A 24,237-nucleotide genomic window follows, 5' to 3' on the forward strand; every position below is an offset into this window, starting at 1 on the left:
AATGTAGTATATATGTAGTATGTATATAGTATGTATGTATGTTGTATGAATGTAGTATATATGTAGTATGTATGTAGTATGTGTGTAGTATATATTAAGTATGTATGTAGTATGTAATATGTATGTATGTTGTATGAATGTTGTATATATGTAGTATGTATGTAGTATGTATGTATGCTGTATAAATGTAGTATGTATGTATGTTGTATGAATGTTGTATATACAGTGGGGGAAAAAAAGTATTTAGTCAGTCAGCAATAGTGCAAGTTCCACCACTTAAAAAGATGAGAGGCGTCTGTAATTTACATCATAGGTAGACCTCAACTATGGGAGACAAACTGAGAAAAAAAAATCCAGAAAATCACATTGTCTGTTTTTTTTTTCATTTTATTTGCATATTATGGTGGAAAATAAGTATTTGGTCAGAAACAAAATTTCATCTCAATACTTTGTGATATATCCTTTGTTGGCAATGACAGAGGTCAAACGTTTTCTGTAAGTCTTCACAAGGTTGCCACACACTGTTGTTGGTATGTTGGCCCATTCCTCCATGCAGATCTCCTCTAGAGCAGTGATGTTTTTGGCTTTTCGCTTGGCAACACGGACTTTCAACTCCCTCCAAAGGTTTTCTATAGGGTTGAGATCTGGAGACTGGCTAGGCCACTCCAGGACCTTGAAACGCTTCTTACGAAGCCACTCCTTCGTTGCCCTGGCGGTGTGCTTTGGATCATTGTCATGTTGAAAGACCCAGCCACGTTTCATCTTCAATGCCCTTGCTGATGGAAGGAGGTTTGCACTCAAAATCTCATGATACATGGCCCCATTCATTCTTTCATGTACCCGGATCAGTCGTCCTGGCCCCTTTGCAGAGAAACAGCCCCAAAGCATGATGTTTCCACCACCATGCTTTACAGTAGGTATGGTGTTTGATGGATGCAACTCAGTATTCTTTTTCCTCCAAACACGACAAGTTGTGTTTCTACCAAACAGTTCCAGTTTGGTTTCATCAGACCATAGGACATTCTCCCAAAACTCCTCTGGATCATCCAAATGCTCTCTAGCAAACTTCAGACAGGCCCGGACATGTACAGGCTTAAGCAGTGGGATACGTCTGGCACTGCAGGATCTGAGTCCATGGTGGCGTAGTGTGTTACTTATGGTAGGCCTTGTTACATTGGTCCCAGCTCTCTGCAGTTCATTCACTAGGTCCCCCCGCGTGGTTCTGCGATTTTTGCTCACCGGTCTTGTGATCATTCTGACCCCACGGGGTGGGATTTTGCGTGGAGCACCAGATCGAGGGAGATTATCAGTGGTCTTGTATGTCTTCCATTTTCTAATTATTGCTCCCACAGTTGATTTCTTCACTCCAAGCTGGTTGGCTATTGCAGATTCAGTCTTCCCAGCCTGGTGCAGGGCTACAATTTTGTTTCTGGTGTCCTTTGACAGCTCTTTGGTCTTCACCATAGTGGAGTTTGGAGTCAGACTGTTTGAGGGTGTGCACAGGTGTCTTTTTATACTGATAACAAGTTTAAACAGGTGCCATTACTACAGGTAATGAGTGGAGGAAAGAGGAGACTCTTAAAGAAGAAGTTACAGGTCTGTGAGAGCCAGAAATCTTGATTGCTTGTTTCTGACCAAATACTTATTTTCCACCATAATATGCAAAAAAAATGAAAAAAAAAACAGACAATGTGATTTTCTGGATTTTTTTTTCTCAGTTTGTCTCCCATAGTTGAGGTCTACCTATGATGTAAATTACAGACGCCTCTCATCTTTTTAAGTGGTGGAACTTGCACTATTGCTGACTGACTAAATACTTTTTTTCCCCACTGTATGTAGTATGTATGTAGTGTGTATGTAGTATGTATGCTGTATGAATGTAGTATGTATGTAGTATGTATGTATGTTGTAGGAATGTTGTATGTATGTAGTATGTATGTAGTGTGTATGTATGTTGTATGAATGTTGTATATATGTAGTATGTATGTAGTATGTATGTATGCTGTATGAATGTAGTATGTATGTAGTATGTATGTATGTTGTATGAATGTTGTATATATGTAGTATGTATGTAGTATGTAGTATGTATGCTGTATGAATGTAGTATATATGTAGTATGTATGTATGTTGTATGAATGTTGTATGTATGTAGTATGTATGTAGTAAGTAGTATGTCTGTATGCTGTATGAATGTAGTATATATGTAGTATGTATGTGGTATGTATGTATGTTATATGAATGTAGTATATATGAAGTATGTATGTAGTATGTATGTTGTATAAATGTTGTATGTATGTAGTATGTATGTATGTTGTACGAATGCTGTATGTATGTAGTATGTATGTATGTTGTATGAATGTTGTATATATGTAGTATGTATGTAGTATGTATGTATGCTGTATGAATGTAGTATGTATGTATTATGTATGTATGTTGTATATATGTAGTATGTATGTAGTATGTAGTATGTATGCTGTATGAATGTAGTATATATGTAGTATGTATGTAGTGTGTATGTATGTTGTATGAATGTTGTATGTATGTAGTATGTATGTAGTATGTCTGTATGCTGTATGAATGTAGTATATATGTAGTATGTATGTGGTATGTATGTATGTTATATGAATGTAGTACATATGAAGTATGTATGTAGTATGTATGTTGTATAAATGTTGTATGTATGTAGTATGTATGTTTTTTTTTTTTTACATTCAACACATTAGCCGGATGATGGGACTACTACTTGTAGTCCCATCGAACGATGCCTGCATACACACACAGAGCCCCCGGCAGCCGACACAGACCCCCCCGGCAGTCCCGTACAGACTGCCGGCAGTCGGCATAGACCCCGGCAGGCCCGTACAGATCCCCGGCAGCCGGCACAGACCCCCGGCAGGCCCATACAGACCGCCGGCAGCCAGCACAGACACCCGGCAGTTGGCACAGACCCCCGGCAGGCCCGTACAGACCCCCGGCAGCCAGCACAGACCCCCGGCAGGCCCGTACAGACCGCCGGCAGCCGGCACAGACCCCCGTTAGGCCCGTACAGACCCCCGAGAGGCCAGCACAGAGCCCGCCCGCACACACAGACACGCACAGTGTCTGCTCACACACCGCCCACACTCTTCCCTCCTCCCGAACTGGATGTACAAGGAATGAAAGGGCTTTTTTTAAATCCAATATTTCTGTCCCATTGACTTGAATGGGACTTCCAGTATCGGAATCGGCGATACCCGATACTTTTTGTGTATCAGGCCGATCCAATCCGATCTGATATTTCTGGATATCGGATGGTATCGCTCAACACTAGTGGTGATGCAAAAACTATTTTTACAATAAAATGCGTCTTTTAGCGTGTGACAGCTGACAAGCATAAAAACCCGCTATAAATAGTAAATCAAACACCCCTTTATCACCCCCTTAGTTAGAGAAAAATAATAAAATTAAAAAAATGTATTTATTTCCATTTTCCCATTAGGGTTAAGGCTAGGGTTAGGGTTAGGGCTAGGGTTAGGGCTAGGGCTAGAGTTAGGGCTAGGGTTAGGGTTGAGATTAGAGTTAGGGGTGCGTTGGGGCTAGGGTTTGAGTTAGAATTGGGAGGTTTCCACTGTTTGGGCACATCAGGTGCTCTCCAAATGCAACATGGCATCTGATTTCAATTCCAGCCAATTCTGCGTTGAAAAAGTCAAATGGTGCTCCTTCCCTTCCAAGCTCTGCCATGTGCCCAAACAGTGTTTTACCCCCACATATGGGGTATCTGCCTACTCATGACAAATTGCAAAACAACTTTTGGGGTCCAATTTCTCCTGTTACCCTTGGGCAAATAAGAAATTTGGGGCAAAAATATCATTTTTGTGGAAAAAAAATATGATTTTTTTATTTTCACACCCGGGCGTTATAAACTTCTGTGAAGCATTTGGAGGTTCAAAGTGCTCACCAAACATCTAGATAAGTACCGTGGGGGTCTAGTTTCCAAAATGGGGTCACTTGTTGGGGAGTTTCGACTGTTTAGGCACATCAGAGGTTCTCCAAACGCGACATGACACCCGCAGACCATTTCATCAAAGTCTGCATTCCAAAACCTCACTACTTCACTAATGAGCCTCGACGGGTGCCCATACAGTAATTCTCTCCCACATATGGGGTATCAGCGTACTCAGGACAAATTGGACAACAACTTTTATGGTCCAATTTCTCCTGTAACCCTTGGGAAAATAAAAAAAATTGGGAACTAAAAGATCATGTTTGTGGAAAAAATATGATTTTTTTATTTGCACGCCCGGGCGTTATAAACTTCTGTGAAGCACTGGGGGGTTCAAAGTGCTCACCACACATCTAGATAAGTTCCATGGGGGTCTAGTTTCCAAAATGGTGTCATTTGTGGGGGGTTTCCACTGTTTAGGCACATCAGAGGCTTTCCAAACGCGGCATGGCGTCCAATCACAATTCCAGCCAAAAAAGTCAAATGGCTCTGCTTTTCTTCTGAGCTCAGCCATGCGCCCAAATAGTGGTTTACCCCCACATTTGGTGTATCAGCATACTCAGGACAAATTGCACAATAACTTTTAGGGTCCTTTTACCCTTGGGAAAATAAAAATTGAGGATGAAAAGATTATTTTTGTGGAAAAAATATGATTTTTTAATTGTACGGCTGTAAGTTATAAACCTCTGTGAAGCCCTTGTGGGTTCAAAGTTCTCACAACACATCTACATAAGTTCCTTGGAGGGTCTAGTTTCCAAAATGTTGTCATTTGTCGGGGTTTTCCACTGTTTTGGTACATCAGGGGCTTTCCAAACGAGACATGGTGTCCGATCTCAATTCCAGCCAAAAAAGTCAAATGGCGCTGCTTCCATTCTGTGCTCTGCCATGCGCCCAAATACTCATTTACACCCACATATGGAGTATCAGCGTACTCAGGACAAATTGCACAATAACTTTTAGGGTCCTGTTACCCTTGGGAAAATAAAAATTGGGGGTGAAAAGATCATTTTTGTGGATACAATATGATTTTTTAATTGTACGGTTGTACGTTATAAACTTCTGTGAAGCCCTTGTGGGTTCAAAGTTCTCACCACATATCTAGATAAGTTCCTTGGGGGTCTAGTTTCCAAAATGGGGTTACTTGTGGGGGGTTTCCACTGTTTAGGTACATCAGGGGCTCTCCAAACATGACATGGCGTCCGATCTGAATTCCAGCCAATTTTGCATTGAAAAAGTCAAACGGCGCTCCTCCCTTCTGAGCTCTGCCATGCGCCGAAACAGTGGTTCCCCCCGACATATCAGGTATCAGCGTACTCAGGACAAATTGCACAATAACTTTTGCAGTCCAATTTCTCCTGTTACCCTTGGTAAAATAAAAAAAAATTGGACCTGATGTAATTGTTTTGTGAAGAAAAGTTAAATCTTCATTTTTTTTAAACATTAAAACAATAAAATGGTGTTGCAAAAATGAGAAATCGCTGGTCAACTTTTATCCCTTTTAACTTTCTAACAAAAAAAAATTTTGGTTCCAAAATTGTGCTGATGTAAAGTACACATGTGGGAAATGTTATTTATTACATTTTTGTGTGCCATATCTCTGTGATTTAAGGACATAAAAATTCAAAGATGGAAAATTGCAAAATGTTCAAAATTTTCGCCAAATTTCCGTTTTTTTCACAAAAAAACGCAAGTTATTTGAATGAAATTTTACCACTATCATGAAGTACAATATGTTTTGAGAAAACAGTGACAGAATCACTGGGATCCATGGAAGCATTTCAGAGTTATTACCTCATAAAGGGACAGTGGTCAGAACTGTAAAAATTGGCCCGGTCATGAACGTGGTTAAATATTCATCTATCTATATACTATATATAGATGTCTACATATATGCATTTATATTCATATAGAAAAACAGGTAAACGATATCCTCCGATTCACAGCCGAGTTCTAAAACACAGACCGAGTTCCAAACATTGCCGTGGGCAATGGCACCGCTGTAACTCCTGGGTGTGTCAGCCACTTTGAAGTTCATGGCTCTCTGATAACTTCACACAGGCCTGGGTGCACAGAGCCTCCTGCTCTGCAGCTTGCAAACCTATAACTGACACACCCAAGGCAAAAGTGAGAGTTTAAATGAGATTCATGGACATAGAGCCACTTCCAAAACCCGCAGTGGAGAGAGGGATTCTCCCCACTACCAAACCTGCAAATCCCTCTAAAAATAAAAGCCCATGTCAGGCTTTCCTAAAATGTGTCTTGGTCAACTACTTTGACCATATCCACACTTACTTTTATTTTGCCTTGAATTCACAGGCTTTTTGCTGCAAACACAATGTGCTCCAGCGGGTTCAATATGATTCTATACGCATCCAGGGGGGACACATACTGGCCCTCTTATATGATCCCCCCTCACTGCCTCACTATATTTGTCACAAATCTCCATATTAGGTTGACTTGTCTTATTTTTTGCTATAAGTAAAATAAATAACAGCCCCATAGAGTACAATGCAGCCCCATAAAGTACAATACAGCCCCATAGATTATAAATCAGCCCCATAGAATACAATGCAGCCCAATAGAGTATAATGCAGCTCCCACAGAGTACATATATTATAATGCAGCTCCCATACAGTAGTCCTCCATGTACTCACTGATTTGAAAAAAATATAGTACTCACCTCTCTTAAGGTACTGTCACATTTAGCAATGCACCAGCGATCCTGACAACGATACAACCTGGTCAGGTTCGATGGTGCATCGCTAAATGGTCACTAGTGAGCTGCCAAACAGGCAGATCTCACCAGCGACATAGTAGCGGTTGGCGGTCGTTACTTACCTGTCAGACGCGGCAATGAAGACGTCCTCCCGCCCACATCCATGCGCTGCTCGACGGCACCAGCAGGAAGCGGCCGACGAGAAACGGCCCAGGATGTTCTCGCGCGATCAGCGATAACCAGTGGGGGGAGCTGGTCGGAGGTAAGTATCACCCATAGCGATATCGCTAGCAATATCGCTGCTGTGTCACAAAATCGGTGACGTTTTAGCGATATCGCTAGCAATCTCACTTAGTGTGAAGGGCCCTTTACTCCCCCTCTGCTACGGCATCCACATTGCATCTACTCAGCAGCTCCACTGCTCTGCACAGCAAGGCCTGTGATTAAGTGATGTCACTGCACCCTCTGCATCAGATGGGGAATGATTGAAAAGAGAGCATCACCTGATACTTCCTCCTCACTCATTGCTTCCCACAGTAACGGCATCTATAATGAACTTGAGATGCAGTGAGGTGCCTGTTGTGAGCTCATCTGTTCATTCACCTTTTGTGTCCGAGGATCTCCCTCTTCTGGTGAAGGAAGGTAGTGAGGCTGATTTGGATGAAAGAAACCAAACACCTGATCAGGTGGATTGTGACTGGGCAACGGGTACTTCAGACTGGATATAAGGCAGCCGACGCCCTTCTGAGTGGCTGGTGATTTCTCTGCTGGATTCTTGGAGACCAGTCTCATTCCTGCTTCCCAAAGATAAGTTTTTGCTCTGCTATTGAGCTTATTAGTTTTGGTTTTGTTTTCCTTGTTTTCTGAGTTCAGCCATCCCCGGCTTGGGGTGTGCTGGATTCTTTTTCCTTGATCAGTGTTCTCTTTTGCTCTGCTTTCAGAATATTCTGAGTGCTGATATAGCATGATTTGAAGTCTAGTAACTTCAGGGTCCTTTTTGCTTATCAGTTGTGTTGGTAATATTTTTAGCCGGGTTTTCTCGGATTGCAGACAGCAGCTTTTCTGTCCTGTCCTTTTTATTTAGCTTGGGCCCCATCATTTGCTCAACCTATCTTTCTATCTGTGTTAGTGTTTTCATCTTGCTTCACCATCATTATATGTTGGGGGCTGCCTATTGCTTTGGGGTCTGCTCTGGGGCAGTCAGTTTTTCCCTTTTCTCTCTTTAGGCTTATGTAGATCTCCGGCTGTGACGAGGTGTCTAGGATCACCATAGGAACACTCCATGGCTACTGCTAGTTGTTTGATAGGATTAGGGGTCTGAAATCCGCTAGTTTCCAACCTCTCTGATTTTCTGGGCTGAACTTGGGTTTTGTTTTTTCCTCCTCGGTGACTCATAACAGGTGCCTGGTGCGCTGGCACGAGTTCCCCCTGACTAACAGCCTTATAATGGCCACATGCTGTGCCACTATCAGTGGCATGTCACTGGCTGGGGGCCAATTGGGAAGTGGAGACTCTAGGCAAATGCCTAATTTGCATGCACCTTATGCCAGCCTTGATTACAGCATGGGATCATAGCTGATTTTTTCTTTGAGGTAATACATTGCTGAAATACAAACAGTAGAGAGATGTGGTATGATCAGACCTTGAGATGTGGTATGCCCAGGACATATGGTATGCAGCCATTACACAGTACACAGCAGGGGCATAGTTATAAGATTATCTCAGCACAGGAACATTTTTTAACACATCCAATTGTAGAACCTATTTTTACTCTAAAATCTATTAATTAAAGTGTACTTTGCTCATGAGAAAACCCCTTTAAATTTTTATATGTATGGATGTAAAGTGTTACCAAAAGTCTCTGTGATTTACACTTATTTCAGGAGGAGCATTTGGACCCAGCCTCAACAGCTTTATTATAACTGAACCTCAGCAATGATTGTCAATAAGGCTCCTGTTGTAAATGGACATTTAACCAGTTAAAAGGAATTTGTCAGCGGGATTTCACACCACAACTATTTATATATGCATAATACAGCCTGCATGTGAATACAAAGCATTCATGAGAACCACTCACACAATATAAAATTCAATGCTATTTTATTAGACAGACAAAAATCATTTTTTACCATGAACCATAGAATAAATGATGCATGTGTGAGGATTCAGAAAAGAAAATAAAGTGTAGAAAAAGGAGGTGGTGAATCAGTTGTTATGCAATGCCAAACTGATAGTACTGGCCAAATTCTCAATAAATATAGTCTAGATTAATTTGTTTAAAACCGGCTAGTCCAATTTAAGCAAAATTAAATAAGTTCAATGCTTAACCCAGATGAGGTCTACAAACCGTGAGTGATGCCACGACCGCCCCAATGAGCGTTTCACACTAATGCTTTCCAAAGGGGAATAACCAAGGGGTGTCCTGTTTGCTATCAGACATCTTTTCATATACCGCACTATTAAGGGTATATTTATATCAGAAATGTTGGCATTCCCAAGTGGGGTTTGTGTTTTCTCTATTAAAGAGATTTGTCCTCCATTCTGTAGCCCCTTTTCCAACGTATTGTTTATTATATTATATCTACTATTTTATTATGTAATTTCAATAAATATCATTTAAATCTAAATATTAGTCTGCATAAGTCCTTATATTCATTATGGGTTTGCAATTCATTGTGTAAAGGTAGCAGATTTTGTACCTCATGTAAGGTTTTATTGGATTGTTGGCTAAGCCGTGTTTGATGCCTAATGCTGACAGATCAGTGATGTGAAAATGCAAACTGCGACTCTGTTGATGCATATTGCAAAAGATAGTCCTCTACCATATGCACCAATAAAGTAGTTTTCATCATTTCACTCTGTCTAGTTATTATGAGTTCTGTTGCTCAAGGAGAACAAAGAGGAGTTGAATGCAGAATTCACGATCACTTCTGGAAGCTAGTTAACAGACCAATAATGTAAAATCACACAGGCAGCTATGTTGATGTAGATAGCTGAAGACAAAAGTAGGCTGACAGACTGGCAGAAGATGCAGCACCATACAGTGCATAGAAGCATAGAGTATATTTTGTATATAGTTTAACTTGATGATGCACCAAATATCTGTGGGGAATGCTGCTGAGCAGAGCACAGTATAGCATCTGTGTTAGAAGCCTGTAATATTTGACACATTCATCAGTCAGCCGGCTTCCAGCACATCTCTCGGATATGAATTCAGAGAGATTGGACGAGTCAGGAACTCAAAGGAAAGGAAGAGAATTAAACGAAAGGGGTGAAGGATGGGGTTAGAGCTGGTCATGCTGGAAATATCTAGAAATCTGTTGCAGTGAAGATAAACCTGTTGAAGCCGTACTTGATGGTGATTTCAGCTGACATAAGGAAGATGAAAGGGTGATTTCAAGCATGACCATCCAGGAATAAAATCAAATTTTATTGGGTAGATTAAAAAATGTTTAGAAACAGAAACCTCAGAGTCTGTTGCGCTTCTGGCGTACTAAGATGCCCTTAATCATAGGATTAGCCTATGATTAAGAGCATCTCAGTAAGCCAAAAACATGTCAGGCTCTGAGGTTTCTGCGTTTAAACATTTTTTAATCTACCCAATAAAATTACATTTTATACCTGTGTGGTCATGCTGGAAATCACTATTTCATCTACTGAAAGGGAGAGAAATGTCTGCAGCACTGAGGAGAAACAAGGTGCTGCTGGCAATGCGATTTTAGCAATGCAAGAATAGGACTACCCTTTCCGCTACCCATTCAGCTATGTGAAGCTGGATGGACAGAAGGGCTGATAGATATGAAAAAATGACACAAAGGTACAAGAAGGAATCTTTATATTGGGTTTGATCTGTATATTAACAATAAGTATTCATTTACTGTTCTTTGTGAAACATAATACACTTGTGGGAATAACACTTTAATTCTTTGTGAAACCTTTGATTGGCAATATACTAAAAGCTGAATTTTAGGAAAACTATTCTATACTTGGATATAAATATAATTAATAATTTAATATTTCATAAACAGCCCTTTTTATGTATTTACTGATATGAGGAGACAAAAAGATGAGTAGTGTGGAACACATGCTATCTTTTTCCTAAGTCAAAGCTCAAAGTCACGAGAACACCTGTGTCTAGGCAGAAGGTAGGGTACAAACGCCTTCCCTTGAGTTATTTTATAATTTGCAGAGCCAAAACAAATAGGTCTAAAATCAGCGTAGACCAATGAGCCATACACATTGTTCCATTCCCAGAGCCAGTCCTCCTGCTGTACTGAGCTTTGATTTCAATCTCTCGGTTCACCAAGTCAGACCTTTTTACACTTTCTGCTTTCCTGCCGCAGATTTGGCAATCCTGTCTAAGGTATTTTTCTTGCCAGATTCATCCCTCACCTCTGTATCTGAAATTACTTTGCTTTGCACCTGTTTTGGCATCATCCTTCGTTTGGCTTGCATCTGCTAACACCAACCATTTGGAAGTCTGAATCTTCTATCACTTGGCTTTCTATGACATTGGTTTACCTTAAAAATTTATATATCTGCAAAAATTGTCAATCTTAAATCAAAAGAAGAGTACAAGGAATTATTAACAACTTTATTAGACATGATTTTTCCCAATTTTTCGATAAACTTTGTGTTTACATTTTTTCGTTAAATGTGACCCATAATACACTAGTCATCTAAATATTTTTGGAAGCATTTACCGTAAATGATTTATATATTTGTGCCCACAGGCCATCACTTGAATGAATGAATGAAAACTATCATAGTAATATACATTCATTTTAATTTTCTTGTTTAAAATAATATTTACGGTAGTAAAAATAAAATTGGATACAAATTTTAACCTATTCTAATCATATGCCCTAAAAGTAAGGTGCGGTAAAGAGGTTATTCCCAAAGAGCACGGTACTGGAAGAGCACATAAATGGTGAAGGGCACAAAAACCAATTGTTAGCTGAGATATTAAGTAAAAATTCTAGTCCCATGTCTGGGATTGGAGAAAATTTGAATCCCAGTCATTAAAGGCATTTTCATCTACAGTAGTTATTTTCTTTATAAATATACAGCATTTAATGTATGTGAATTAGGAGTCAAGGAGTCATGTAGCACTTTGGTATGCCATTGTATGATGTTCAGAGAAGACTTCATTGCCGTGTACAAAAGTTTGAACTTTCCTTTTGCATACAAGAGCTACCCCCCAAAAATGTGAGCAAATGTTGACAAAAATGTCAATTTAAACTTGCCAAATTTTCTCTAATGTGCATGGGCTACACTTTTGGTGGACTCGGTCTGGAGTTGTCACCCACTCGGCCCTGATTTGCATCCTCTCGACTAGAGTTGATCGACTTTGGTCGGATCGGGTTTCGTGAAGCCTGAATGAAACAAAATTTGAGTCTGATGAAACTGGTCCGACTAGGGCAAAAAAAGTCTGAGTTTTGTCCGAAACCTGACCCCAATGCAAGTCAATGGGAAATAAAAGGCGGCATTGAGCGGATGACATTCATCCACTCAATGCCGACTTTTATTCCCCATTGACTTGCATTGGGGTCGGGTTTCGGACAAAACTTCAACATTTTTTGCCCTAGTCGAACCAGTTTTATCCGACTCAAATTTTGTTTCATTCAGGCTTCACGAAACCCGATCCAACCAAAGTCGCTCAACTCTACTCTCCACACAACAGGGGCTTGCTGTGTAATACCTAACTTCTCCCTGCTGCAATCGGAGCTGACTCCATTCGCAGCAGTTTAACCCCTTAAATACCTCTGTCAATGGCAATTGGCATTTGAAAGTAAGGTACTGGAAGGAGAGTCCCTTCTGATGCCAGCAAAATTCTATCAACCAGAAAAAATAAAAAGTTTATAACTTTTTGAAGGTGAGGTGATAAAATAAAGCAAAGAGTGTCCAATCGGACTCTGCCACCCAAGGGCTCAGATATACTTGAAGCTGGCTCTGAGTATAGGCAATATGCGCTCCCGTAATTCCAGACCCAATGTGGAAGGCAAAACATTAGGCTAACTCAGAACATACACTACATTTTTAGAAAAAAACAACAACTATATTTTATGTTTCTGACCTTTAAAGTTAGCTAGTAGAGTTATGCTGCATTGGAATGAAGATATCTGCGTGGTAGTGAACTTCAGGACTGTGAAGTCTGATGGTACCTTCACATACTGTATGGGTGTTATTCTGTTATAGCATGAAGGATTGAACAATGGAAATCATTCTTTCTCATTACTGTGTGACCATACTATTGCATTTCGAGCCGCTGCGACATAGCCCATGTAAAACATTGAATTACAGAGCCATATATTGAACCTTGCACACAGCTGTTTTATTATTTTTATTTATTTACTGTATATAGCACCATTAATTCCATGGTGCAGTACATGAGAAGGGGGGGTTACATACAAAGTTATAGCTATCGTTAACAGTAAACAAATTTACAATGACAGACTGGTACAGAGGGGAGGGGACCCTGTCCTTGCGGACTCACATTCTACGGGATAGTGGGGAAGAGACAGAAGGTCGGGGGTGCAGCAGCTCTGGTGGTGATGATGAGGCGGCAGCTCAGGCGGTGGTGGTGAGGCGGCAGAATGGTTATTGCAGGCTGTAAGCTTTCCTGAAAAGATAGGTTTTCAGGTTCCGTTTGAAGGATCCGAGGGTGGTGGATAATCGGACGTGTTAGGGCATGGCATTACAGAAGATAGGGGATATTCGGGAGAAATCTTGGAGGCGGTTGTGTGAAGAAAGAATAACTATGGAGGCGAGTAGGAGGTCTTGGTAGGATCGAAGATTACATGAGGGAAGATATTGGGAGATTAGTTCAGAGATATAGGGAGGGGAAAGGTTGTGGATGGCTTTGTAAGTCAGTGTAGCTGTTTCTTGATTGTGAGCCTTCTTCATTGTAATATATTAAATGAGACATTTTTTTCCTCTCTTTTTAACTTCACCATGTTTTTTGGTCATAATGTTGCAATGTGGTGCTAAAATTAAACCAACAATGCATGATTGTCAATGTATTCATACACTTTAAGTAAAATTAAAGGGGTCTTCCCATCTTCAAGATCCTATCCCAATATGCAGTAGGTGTAGTAATAATAATAATATGGGCAAATACCTCCAATTAGAATTGTAGTATAGTTCTTCTGATTCACTATGTTGCTTACCCTATGTGCAGGGCACTGCAGTAGCTTAGGCATCCATGGTTACGACCAATCATATAATGACATTTAGTTAGTTGTTAGCGGTCGTAACCATGGATATCTAAGCTACTGCAATGCCCTGCACATGGGGTAAGTGACAATGCTAATCAGGAGAATTATACTACATTTCTAATTGGAGGTATTTGCCCATATTATTATTTTTATTGTTACACGGAATCCGCAACAGAAAAAAGGTAGCACTCATTGAGTTGATGAAACTTCATCCATTTATTGACATATAAATCACATGCCGGCCGGGGGAGTGACATTAGGAGTGGAACAAGGCTGACAATGGCCGTTTCGCACTACACGAGGGCTTCAGCGTTGAAGACCTCGTGTAGCGTGAAACGGCCGTTGTCAGCCTTCTTGCACTCCTTATGTCACTCCCCCGGCCCGACATGTGATTTATATGTCAATAAATGGATGAAGCTTCATCAACTCGATGAGTGCTACCTTTTTTCTGTTGCAGATTCTGAGGATCGTCTAGTTCCAGGTCAAGCACCCGAGTTTGCCAGTTGTCAGCTTCCTGCGCGCCGCGCACCACTCAGGAGTACACGGTAACAGCGGTGCCATCCGTGTTTTTTCTTGATTCATTTTTATTGTTACACCTACTACATATTGAGATAGGATCTTGCAGATGGGATTGAAGAACAGCACAATGCAAGGCTCTAAGAAAAGATACAAAATGCTTTCATTATGGGGAAAATAAGTAGTTACTAAAACAGATGTCAGAATGGCTTCCAGGTCCAGCTTGCTTGCTTGGCTTCGGCTTAGCAATACAAAATATCACATGTTTAAAATATCATCTGCATTTTAAATTCTGCGTCACATAAACCTGCTTTCTGTCTAATTTAGTAGCTTTGCTTGATAGCATAACTTTATCACTGGAATTGGCCCACGTTTCTCCACCACATATGTTTCCAATTTGAAAAGCTTTGTTTATTAGCTTGAAGTATGACAGCAATTTAGCATGAGCTGTAAATACCGATATTAAATAAACGGCAACTCATAAGAGTCCAGATTGAGCAGATTTCACTTTGTTGATGAGCAGATGTTTGAAGGATACCTGGATTTGATGAAAAGAAGGAAATATTGCAGGTGATTTGTGGCAAAACAGAAATGCCGACAGTTTTATGACTCTCGAAAAGAGTGCGGTAGGTTTCCTAGAAGCACTTCCTAATATGATTGATGATCTGTGCTCGCTTATTAGCAATAATTATCATAATCGCTTATCTTGTAAAGTAAAATGCATATCAATATGCAAATGCATTGTTCTGGAAGACATATTGTTGCTGCAGGAATGTCTCGGTCATCATGTCTACATATGTGTGGTGTACAGATGTAGCATTGTAGGAGATGCCCTTACATGGGTCAGTGAACGCACTATTACCAATCGTTTATGGGCTACACACAATGTGCTCAGTGCTGTCTACTGGCACGACTAGACAGGCCATTGAGTGATGCCAGGAGCGGAACAATCGCCAACACTATCCTTCGGTCTCCACGCAGTATAATGTTCTCTATAGCATGCCCCTTGCTTACAGTGGTTCCATCATCCTCTATAATTGACCAGTGTAAACCTGGCAGCCAACAATTGTGCTCCAGCAATTTAGGGTTTGTATGGTTGTGTTAGCAAGTGCTTGTCCCTATGTAGTTTGCACAATTCCACGTGAAAAGGCCTTTATCTACAGCAGCAGAGAATGGTTATTTCGTTAACACGTGCCTGATATGGGGAGACTCTACCTGTATAAACCAACTTTAATATACTGATGATACCAATTCAGAAACGAGAAGTGAAATAAATAAATTCAGCTCTGCAGCATCGAAAAAAATCTTCAGTTTCCAACAGAGGCACATGCGTAGTTGTTCTATGTGGCGGCTCATATCTAATATGCAGTAGATTCCGGCAGGTACATGAAGGAGCTGACTCTGTCTTTCCATCTTTGATGGTAGTACTTTTCTTCCTCTGCCTGCAGCCCACTCTTAGTTTAGGATCCATTCCCTGGCATGATCATCTAGAGTAGTGTCTATAAACCCTGAAGTCCATCTTACATGTAGCTTCTATCCCTGTTGCCTTTGCCATCTCTTGGTCCCCACAGACCTATGGTAACCTTTTTGGTCTCCTGGCTCCATACCATTGAAGTTGATACCTTCTCTTATCCCAGATCATTTCCCTGGTCACAGGTCTGGCCAGCTCTACTCCCGGTTTTCAGCCGTCTATCAGTGACAATCTAGAAGCATATTTTCCTTATCCTTTTTTATCATATATGTAAATGTGTAGATGTTGTACATATGTTTATCATATATGTGCCCAAATATTATGTGGCCTTGTCATTGCCTCTCTATCTATCATACTAACTATATATCTGTGCACTGCTACCTCACCTATAATCAAAAGTGTACTTGACTACACTTTTCAATGCAAATGTGCAGAATATTTTTTTTATTTTTTTTTAATACAGCAAATACTGTAAATGCAACTCTATAGGCATACATATGGGTCATGTCTCAGAGGTTCCTTCCAAACCTAATGCCAAGAACACAATATAAACCTACCCTGAAAGGATTTTTTTCATCAAAACAAAATTATAGAAAAACAATATTTCAAGAGTAAGTTAAATAATTTACTAATATACCAATTCCTCTGCCAATGGCTCCACCCTGTGGGCTTGTCATAGGACTAGAATTGACATGAGACAGTCTCAGTTGATGACATGTGACAGTGAGTAAAAAAGAAATATGGATTATTATGAAAGAAGATGTAAATTATAGACCCAATAAGACAAGCAATGATTCGATCGTGACGAATATGGCACTAAATTGTGTTGACTGTTGCTTTATTTTATTTTCATAGTAAATGATAAAGAAGAAAAACTTTCTTCCCCATGTGAAAGGAAGTACTGCGGACAAGGAAGAAGATGCATTATTAGTCTGGAATCTGGACTTCCAGAGTGTTTTTGTGTGGAGAAATGCAAGCCTAGATATATGCCAGTCTGTGGATCTGATGGCAAGTTTTATGAAAACCATTGTGAACTTCACCGGTCTTCCTGCCTACATGGAAAGAAAATATACATTGTGCACAGCAAAGACTGTTTCTTCAAAGGTAGGCTACAAGCGTGCATGAAATTAAGTTCTAGACATTTGTAAACCACAATCTATGTCTACTAGGTTACAAGCATCATTAATAGAGGAACTTGTGGAGACAGATTCACGATTACGAACTTGAATATGTAACTTCTCTCCAACGTCATTTTTTTCCACGATGTTTACATAATATTTGTCAAGAATTTAATTTATGCTCTGAATACTGATGAGCGAGTATACTCGTTGCTCGAGTTTTCCCGAGCATGCTCGGGTGTCCTCTGAGTATTGTACCGTGCTCGGAGATTTAGATTTTGTCAACGCAGCTGCATGATTTGTGGCTGCTACACAGCCTGAATACATGTGAGGATTGCCTGTTTGTTAGGGAATCTCCACATGTATTCAGCCTGTTTAGCAGCCGCAAATCATGCAGCTGCGTTGACAAAATCTAAATCTCCGCGCACACCAAAATACTCGGAGGACACCCGAGAATGCTCGGAAAAACCAGAGTATACTGGTTCATCACTAGCTATGAACTAATGTAGCCTTCAAAGTAGAGTAATAGATGGCTTTACCCACATCTTACAACAATGATGCTGGAACAGGAGATTGGTTAAGAGTAGCGTATTGGCAAATTGTGGTGTCCACATTTTTTTAAGATTTACACTTTTAAAAGTTGAACATTGAATATTTCTTTTAAGATTTCAGAGTAGTTTAAGATGCAAAGTAAAAACTGTAAGACCATTAAGAAATTGCAATGAAAAAGTGAATTCAAATAATCGTTTGGAATTAACTCGTATTTATATAATGCGTTTCATATAGGCATTGCTTTGCATTGAAAAATCCTTTTTTATTGTTTTATTGTTATATTTTGCAGACTATGGCATTAAGTAAAAGTTTTTGCTTTCACTTTAGACTTTAGCCTTTTAGAAGAGAGCTGCAGAATATGAGATAAATGTTGGGGGCTTGAGACACACAGCAGCCCCCCACTGACTGTGATCACCCCGAGTGGTGGCTAGAATTAAACATTGTTCGGTGCAGATCAGCAAGGTCCTTTACACTGTTTCATGTCCATAGGCAATTACTGCAGACCAGATCCTGTTGAAGAGAATAGGAAGTGATCTACAGTACACTGCAGCAGCCAATAGACATTATAGGGCGGTGCTGTTCTGCTCTGTGCACTATTTGCATCTGGCCATCATTGGGGTGATAACAGCTGATTGATGGGGTTGCAAAGTATTTGACTCACCCTGATCTTATATTGCTCACCAATCTTAGGGATAGGGTATCAACATAAAAATAGTCAACTAACCCTTTAATGTGCATGGTTTTATCAATTAAATGGAATCTGTCAGCTATGCAGCGATGCGCCAATCATCAAGCTGTGTGCTGTTATTTATTTACAATGAAGGTTTTATCATTAGATTATTATTGCTGTGACTAGCTGGCAACTGAGCAGTTGTCCAGCCACGCCCCTCCTCTGATAAGCAGCTTACTGTCAATAGACTATGTAAATACAGAACCTGGTGGGGGGCGTGGTTAGCTTTCTGAGCTCTTCTCCATGCTGCATCTAAAAACTCTTCTTGTGTCAAAACCGCTGCACCTAGTGAACTAAGAGATACAAGGTTGGAAACAGAGACTCTTTTCCTACATTATGCTTCTCTCAGATGAGCTAAAAACCTGGTGACTGATTCGCTTTAAAGGATCTGGAATCTGGGAATTCAGAAATTAGTTCACATTGATGCCATTTCTCAATTCAGAATCGCTCTTGATGCAGCCACTAACAGTAACCTTTTGGCTTACAGAATAGGGGCCATGGTACTGGTTTTGACCTTATTGTAGCATATCCTCTAAATGAAAACCCTTCAAAGTAATTGTGCAGCTTATTCCCTTTTACCTGTTGTTGAACGCTAATTCCACGGCTTGAATAATAATTGTGCTGCTTGAATAATTCTGACAAAGTTGATTTGGCAGGTAAGCAAAAAACCTGCTTTGGATGTCGCATCAAACCAAAATTCGTGTTTGATGAGCCCAACCCACCCACAATGAGCGCAGATCAGTTCCAAGACCGGCTGCTATGTTCATTTCAGGCATTCATTATTGAAAGTCATTAGCCGGTGTAATGAAGATTGATATCAGATGCTTTTCGGATACATTTGTTTTCACTGAAACTAAAATAAGATAAATAAGATGATGCAAAAGGTGCAGATGTTGTGTTCATAACTATTACAGGAATAAAACTCAATTCTGCTATTCATTTTGTAGAGACCTGAGCCTGTTAATAGTTATTACATTTTTATTACATGATTTAAAATCTATTCAAATTAATTTAGTGCAATATACTTTTATTAGATTTAAGTGTATGCTGCTTTTAACTATGAAACATGTTGAGTTACACAAAGTGAATGTCTGAATTTATACCTTTCAACCTTCTAAAATGAAAATGATAATGTTAAAAATTATTACTATTCCACAGAACATGACAGCTCTCGCATCTGTGTCAAGGACTGGACAACCAATTTTATGTATCTTTAAATCAAACTTACAGAAAACATTCGGTTGTGACTAAACAAATATAAGACAGTTCGGAAATGATAACAGGCAGAATATTACACTGAGGGTTCACCTTAATTGGAGAAAGCTATAGTACCAGGGACGGCATCTGTTAAAAGTATTGTGCCGGTTAAAGAATCAATGAGACAGTACAATCAATAGGAACATCTCATGAAGGTCTGGTCCTCCTGAAAAGAACATATCAGGGGACCTTGGAGCTGATCTATGCTCCTTATGGGTCGTTTGAGAACATCATATGCAAATTTAAGGCTCATTTAATATTAAAAACTTTTCTTAAAGATAACTGAATGTTTAGGGTACCTCCGAGAACTACAAATGGGGGATGGATAATAAATCCATAAATGTTAAGACTTTAGTTTGTTGATACACATAAGACAATGGGGGTGATTCAACAAGACTGGCCATTGTCTTTCTGGTCTTGATGAGAGGGATTTTTGAATCAAATGCTCTTGATTCATTACGAGGCTTATGCCTCTTAAAAAATTAGGTGAGGTGCATATTAGCATGCACCGCTATGTGCGCCTTGCCACAAACCTTTCTCCAGCCTCTGCAGAAATGAGGTTTGTGGCATAACAAACACAGCTTCTCATCATTAATTTGACAAACGGGGTCACCACCCTACCATTCCACCTCAGCTCTGCCCAGTTTTTCGGAAATGGGGCAAGAATGGCGTGAACATGCCAAAAAATTGCATTTTTTTGTTACAACCTCATATTTGTGAAAACAATTGCTACTTTTCAAAGCTTTTTAACGCCATAAAAGCTTTGATGAATCGCCCCCAATGTCTTTCCTTTTAAAAGACTTTACAAACTGAATTCTGAAGAAAATGTACCTGTAAAGGCTCTGGAACATTAAGAAGAGCATTACTCATTAAACTTAACTACTTTTGGAGTGTAGAACAAAGACAAATATCACCTCTAAATATCTTTAACATTTCTTGTCATTGAGTCGGTAAATAAATTAGGAATCTGACAGCTAGCGTACTCAGGTCATTAGAACCCAAATCCCCTTGCTTTGTAAGTTTGCACAGATTGCCACTGCGGACCCTTAGAGTAGTGTGTCATGGTACAATAAGAATGTGTTTCTCTAATTCCTTATACACTTTTTAGGCAATGTCAGTATAGAACTGAGAAGTAGTGACTGACTTCAAGAATTGCTTGACATAGCAAAACCATAGCAATTGCTGACAGAGGGGAATGCAGAATACTGCAAGCTTAAATATTGATAGTTAACTGAAATCAGGATTCTGGGAGAATTAGGAGCTTTAGAAAAGTGTTGGCATCAATAGAGTCTTGTCAAACAAATTTTCTTCCTCGGGAGATTGTAGAGAGCAGTGCCCTTTGGTTCCTTTCTAAAACTCTGTTCTTGCTTCTTGGCATCTCTGCTAAAGAACTGCTGACCTGGCATCTGAAATAACTTTCAAATATATTTGAAAATCAAGCTGTAATTGAGAAAAATGTATTTTGAAGCTGCCCCAAATATAGAGATTATGGAATTTTCATGCAAGAAATTACATCTGAAACAGTTCCAGAATTTAACAGGAAAATTACGTTTCATGGAAAAGCTAAATAATATCATGTTAGAAACTAATACCTAAACACAAAAAATGGATACAAGTTGCAGAATTTCACCTTTAAATTAAATATCCTTGAATTGTCATCTGCTAAGGCCTGTTCCACACTTACATTTTTTCTGTCAGTTGCAATCCATGAAAAAGGCGGAGAACGGATCCGTGGCCTTTGAGACATCAATGGGTGCCACTGGACCGTTGTTTTGACGGATTCGCCAAAGTCTGCATTTTAAAGGAACCGCAGCCTGGGGAAAAAGGAAAGAGAGAGAGAGTTTTTCGCCGCTCCCGGAACGGCATTTCATAGTTAAAATGCCTCCCGGAGTAAAGCTTTCGGGCATGCGCACTTAAAAATAACGGACCGTCAAGGCAAAAAAATGTTGCATTGTCGGTCTCATCCGCCCGGGAGCCGCTAAAATCTTGGCGGATCTGTCAAAAAACGGGTGGGACGGACAACCGTCAGTCAAGATCCACCACTAATGTAATTCTATGGGGGAAAAAACGGATCCGCCCCTTTTTTGGTGGATCCGTTTTTTTATAAAATTGGCAGATTTTGACTGACGACAAAAAACGGAAGCGTGAAACAGGCCTAAGGTGAAAACATTCAGTTTAGCCATCTCTTTCTTGGACATTTTCTTTTTGAAAGCTGACAACATCTAGGCAATGCATCATTCATTTGATTCGAACCCTTGATCCTGTGGTCTGTGTTTGTTGTCTGAGCCACAGCAAATACACCAGTTCTTTGCGTGTTTTAGTTCTGTTATCTTCGCTTCTGTCAGTTTTTCATTTACTTTGTCTGCGCTATCTCCTATATATAGGTTCCCTTACTGGTGTTTCCTGCTGGTGATAGTATTCATGGTGTTCATTCACTTAGTTTATGTTGGTTGCAGCTGTTTCATGTGGAATTACTTTATTCCTTACGGAGTTTCTACTCTAACGATACTAGGAGCTGCTAATTCAGGGTAAGCTGCCGATGAGTGGGGGTGCCATTGCGTTATCTTAAGATGCCAACCTCTGTTGTCAGGCAGAGACAGACCAGGGTCAGAGAAGGGTTTTTCCTAGTTTACACAGGGAACTATCAGGTTCAGGTACTTGTCTGCCTAGTTTGTACACAACCCGTGCGAATGTTCTTTAGCATTCATAACACAATGCCAATAATTTCTACCTCTCTATCTCTCTGTGTGTATATATACTGTGTATATACTGTATACATTGTATATATACTGTGTATATATATATATATATATATATATATATATATAAAATCTGACAAATATCTTGAAGTTTAAGTGGTTATCACTGCAGCCTTGCAGCACTGGGGTCCTGGGTTCAAATCCCACCGAGGACAACATCTACAAGAAGTTTGTATGATCTCCCCGTGTTTGCGTGGGTTTCCTCTGGGAATTTTAGACCAATGATCTTACCTTGTAGATATTTATATAAAACCTACAAAAGACAAAATGGGAAAAACCTTATCATGTGTCAAAGTTGACATCAGTGTGTGAATAAGGGCAGACAAAAGGACCGGGTCTCAACCACTGGACACCAGTCAGGGGAAGCCTTTAAATACAATTTCCTGCTCAGGAGAGGAAGGGCACACCCCGGCTTGCACAGAATGCAAAAATACAAAGAAAAAAACACAAAAACTGAGCTTGGTTTGAGTTGGTATACATGCAGCACATAAATGCCTGTTCACATTGGCCATAAAGCACACAAAGCCTACAAAAGACAAAATTAGATATTTAGTATGTTCAAATTATGAGTGAGGTCATTAATTATAATCTGCAAATCTAAATGTTCAGCAATATATTGTGTGCTCAAAGATGTGTGCAAACATTGAATATGTGAAATTTATACTGCTATCTAGGCCACTCATTACAGGTGTGCCCACCAGCCATGACAAGGTGACATTTCTTTAGACTGGATCATAACCATTTCTATAAGACAGGCCTCTCTCAGACCAAAAACCTTCAAACTTAAAAGGGAAGGTAGGAACCAATGCCGATTAAAAACAGCCTTAGAGTGAAGAGGGAGCACTTAGCTTCATTCTGTTAGAAGGTGTTACTTAGTTTTGGTTTCATTGTATTTTATTATATTAATTGTGAACTGATTTAAGATGTTGTATGAGATTTGGAAAAAATGTATACTTTTTCCTCTCACAAAACAGTTTCATTCACAAATATGAGTTACCGTATTTTTCGGACTATAAGACACACTTTTTCCCCAAAAATTTTTTGGGGAAAATGAGGGTGCGTCTTTTAGTCGGAATATACTTACAAATGCTGTGGCGGCAGCAGGAGTTGGGCAATTTTGCGGTGGTCCCGGTCCAACACTGCCGGGCGATATTCACAATCCCTTCCCAGGCTGGTGCAGCAGGTGCGGCAGGTTCAGCGGTGGTGCTCTGTGGTGCGGGGGGCTCCGCCAGCATTTTGTGAAAGCCTGGAGGCCCCTCACAATCATTGCTGTGATGCGGTGGCCTCTGGGAAAATCGCCGCTAGGTTGGCACATGCTCAGATTGAGATCTCAGCAACAAGATCTAGGTAATACTGGAGATGAGAGAGAGGATTAAAAATATCTAAACAAATTGTAAATGTGGGAAGCAACTAACAGAATTTTTTTAACGGAGAAATGTAAAGTCCTACAGCTGGGCAAGAAAAATGAAAAAAGCATATACAGAATAGGAAGAATAGAACTAAGCAACAGCACATGTGGAAAATGTCTTGGGTGCAATAATAGATCACAGACTGAACATGAGTCAACAGTGTGATGCAGCAACAATTAAGGCAAATACAATTCTGAGTTGCAATAACAGAATCATACAGTCTAGATTATGTGAATTTATTGTCCCCCTCTACTTCTTTTTGTTCAGCCCTCATCTGGAATACTGTGCTCAGTTCTGGGCACCACATTTTAAAAAAAGACATCAACAAACTGGAGTGACTTCAGAGAAGAGTGAGCAGAATGGTGACTGGTCTGCAAACAGTGTCCTATGAGAAACGGTTAGAGGATTTGGGAATGTTTAGCTTGCAAAAGGGAAGACTGAGGGGAGACTTAATAGCTGTCTACAAATATCTCAAGGGCTGTCACATTGTAGAAGGATCAGCTTTATTCT

General features: G+C 40.0%; 1 protein-coding gene across 2 annotated transcripts in view; it reads left to right on the forward strand.

The window, feature by feature from the left end:
• The window catches only part of LOC141087923 (follistatin-related protein 4-like), a 1,467,590-nt gene that overhangs the window by 628,799 nt on the left and 814,554 nt on the right, over positions 1 to 24,237 (forward strand). For both annotated transcript variants that reach the window (XM_073573783.1, XM_073573784.1), the window contains exon 4: positions 16,758 to 17,006. In XM_073573783.1, coding sequence (XP_073429884.1) covers positions 16,758 to 17,006 — 249 coding nt within the window. The remainder of the gene's footprint in view (positions 1 to 16,757; positions 17,007 to 24,237) is intronic.

Source organism: Dendrobates tinctorius, unplaced genomic scaffold (genome assembly GCF_039654945.1).
Source record: "Dendrobates tinctorius isolate UK_male_01 unplaced genomic scaffold, ASM3965494v1 ptg000036l, whole genome shotgun sequence".
NCBI classification, from domain to species: domain Eukaryota; kingdom Metazoa; phylum Chordata; class Amphibia; order Anura; family Dendrobatidae; genus Dendrobates; species Dendrobates tinctorius.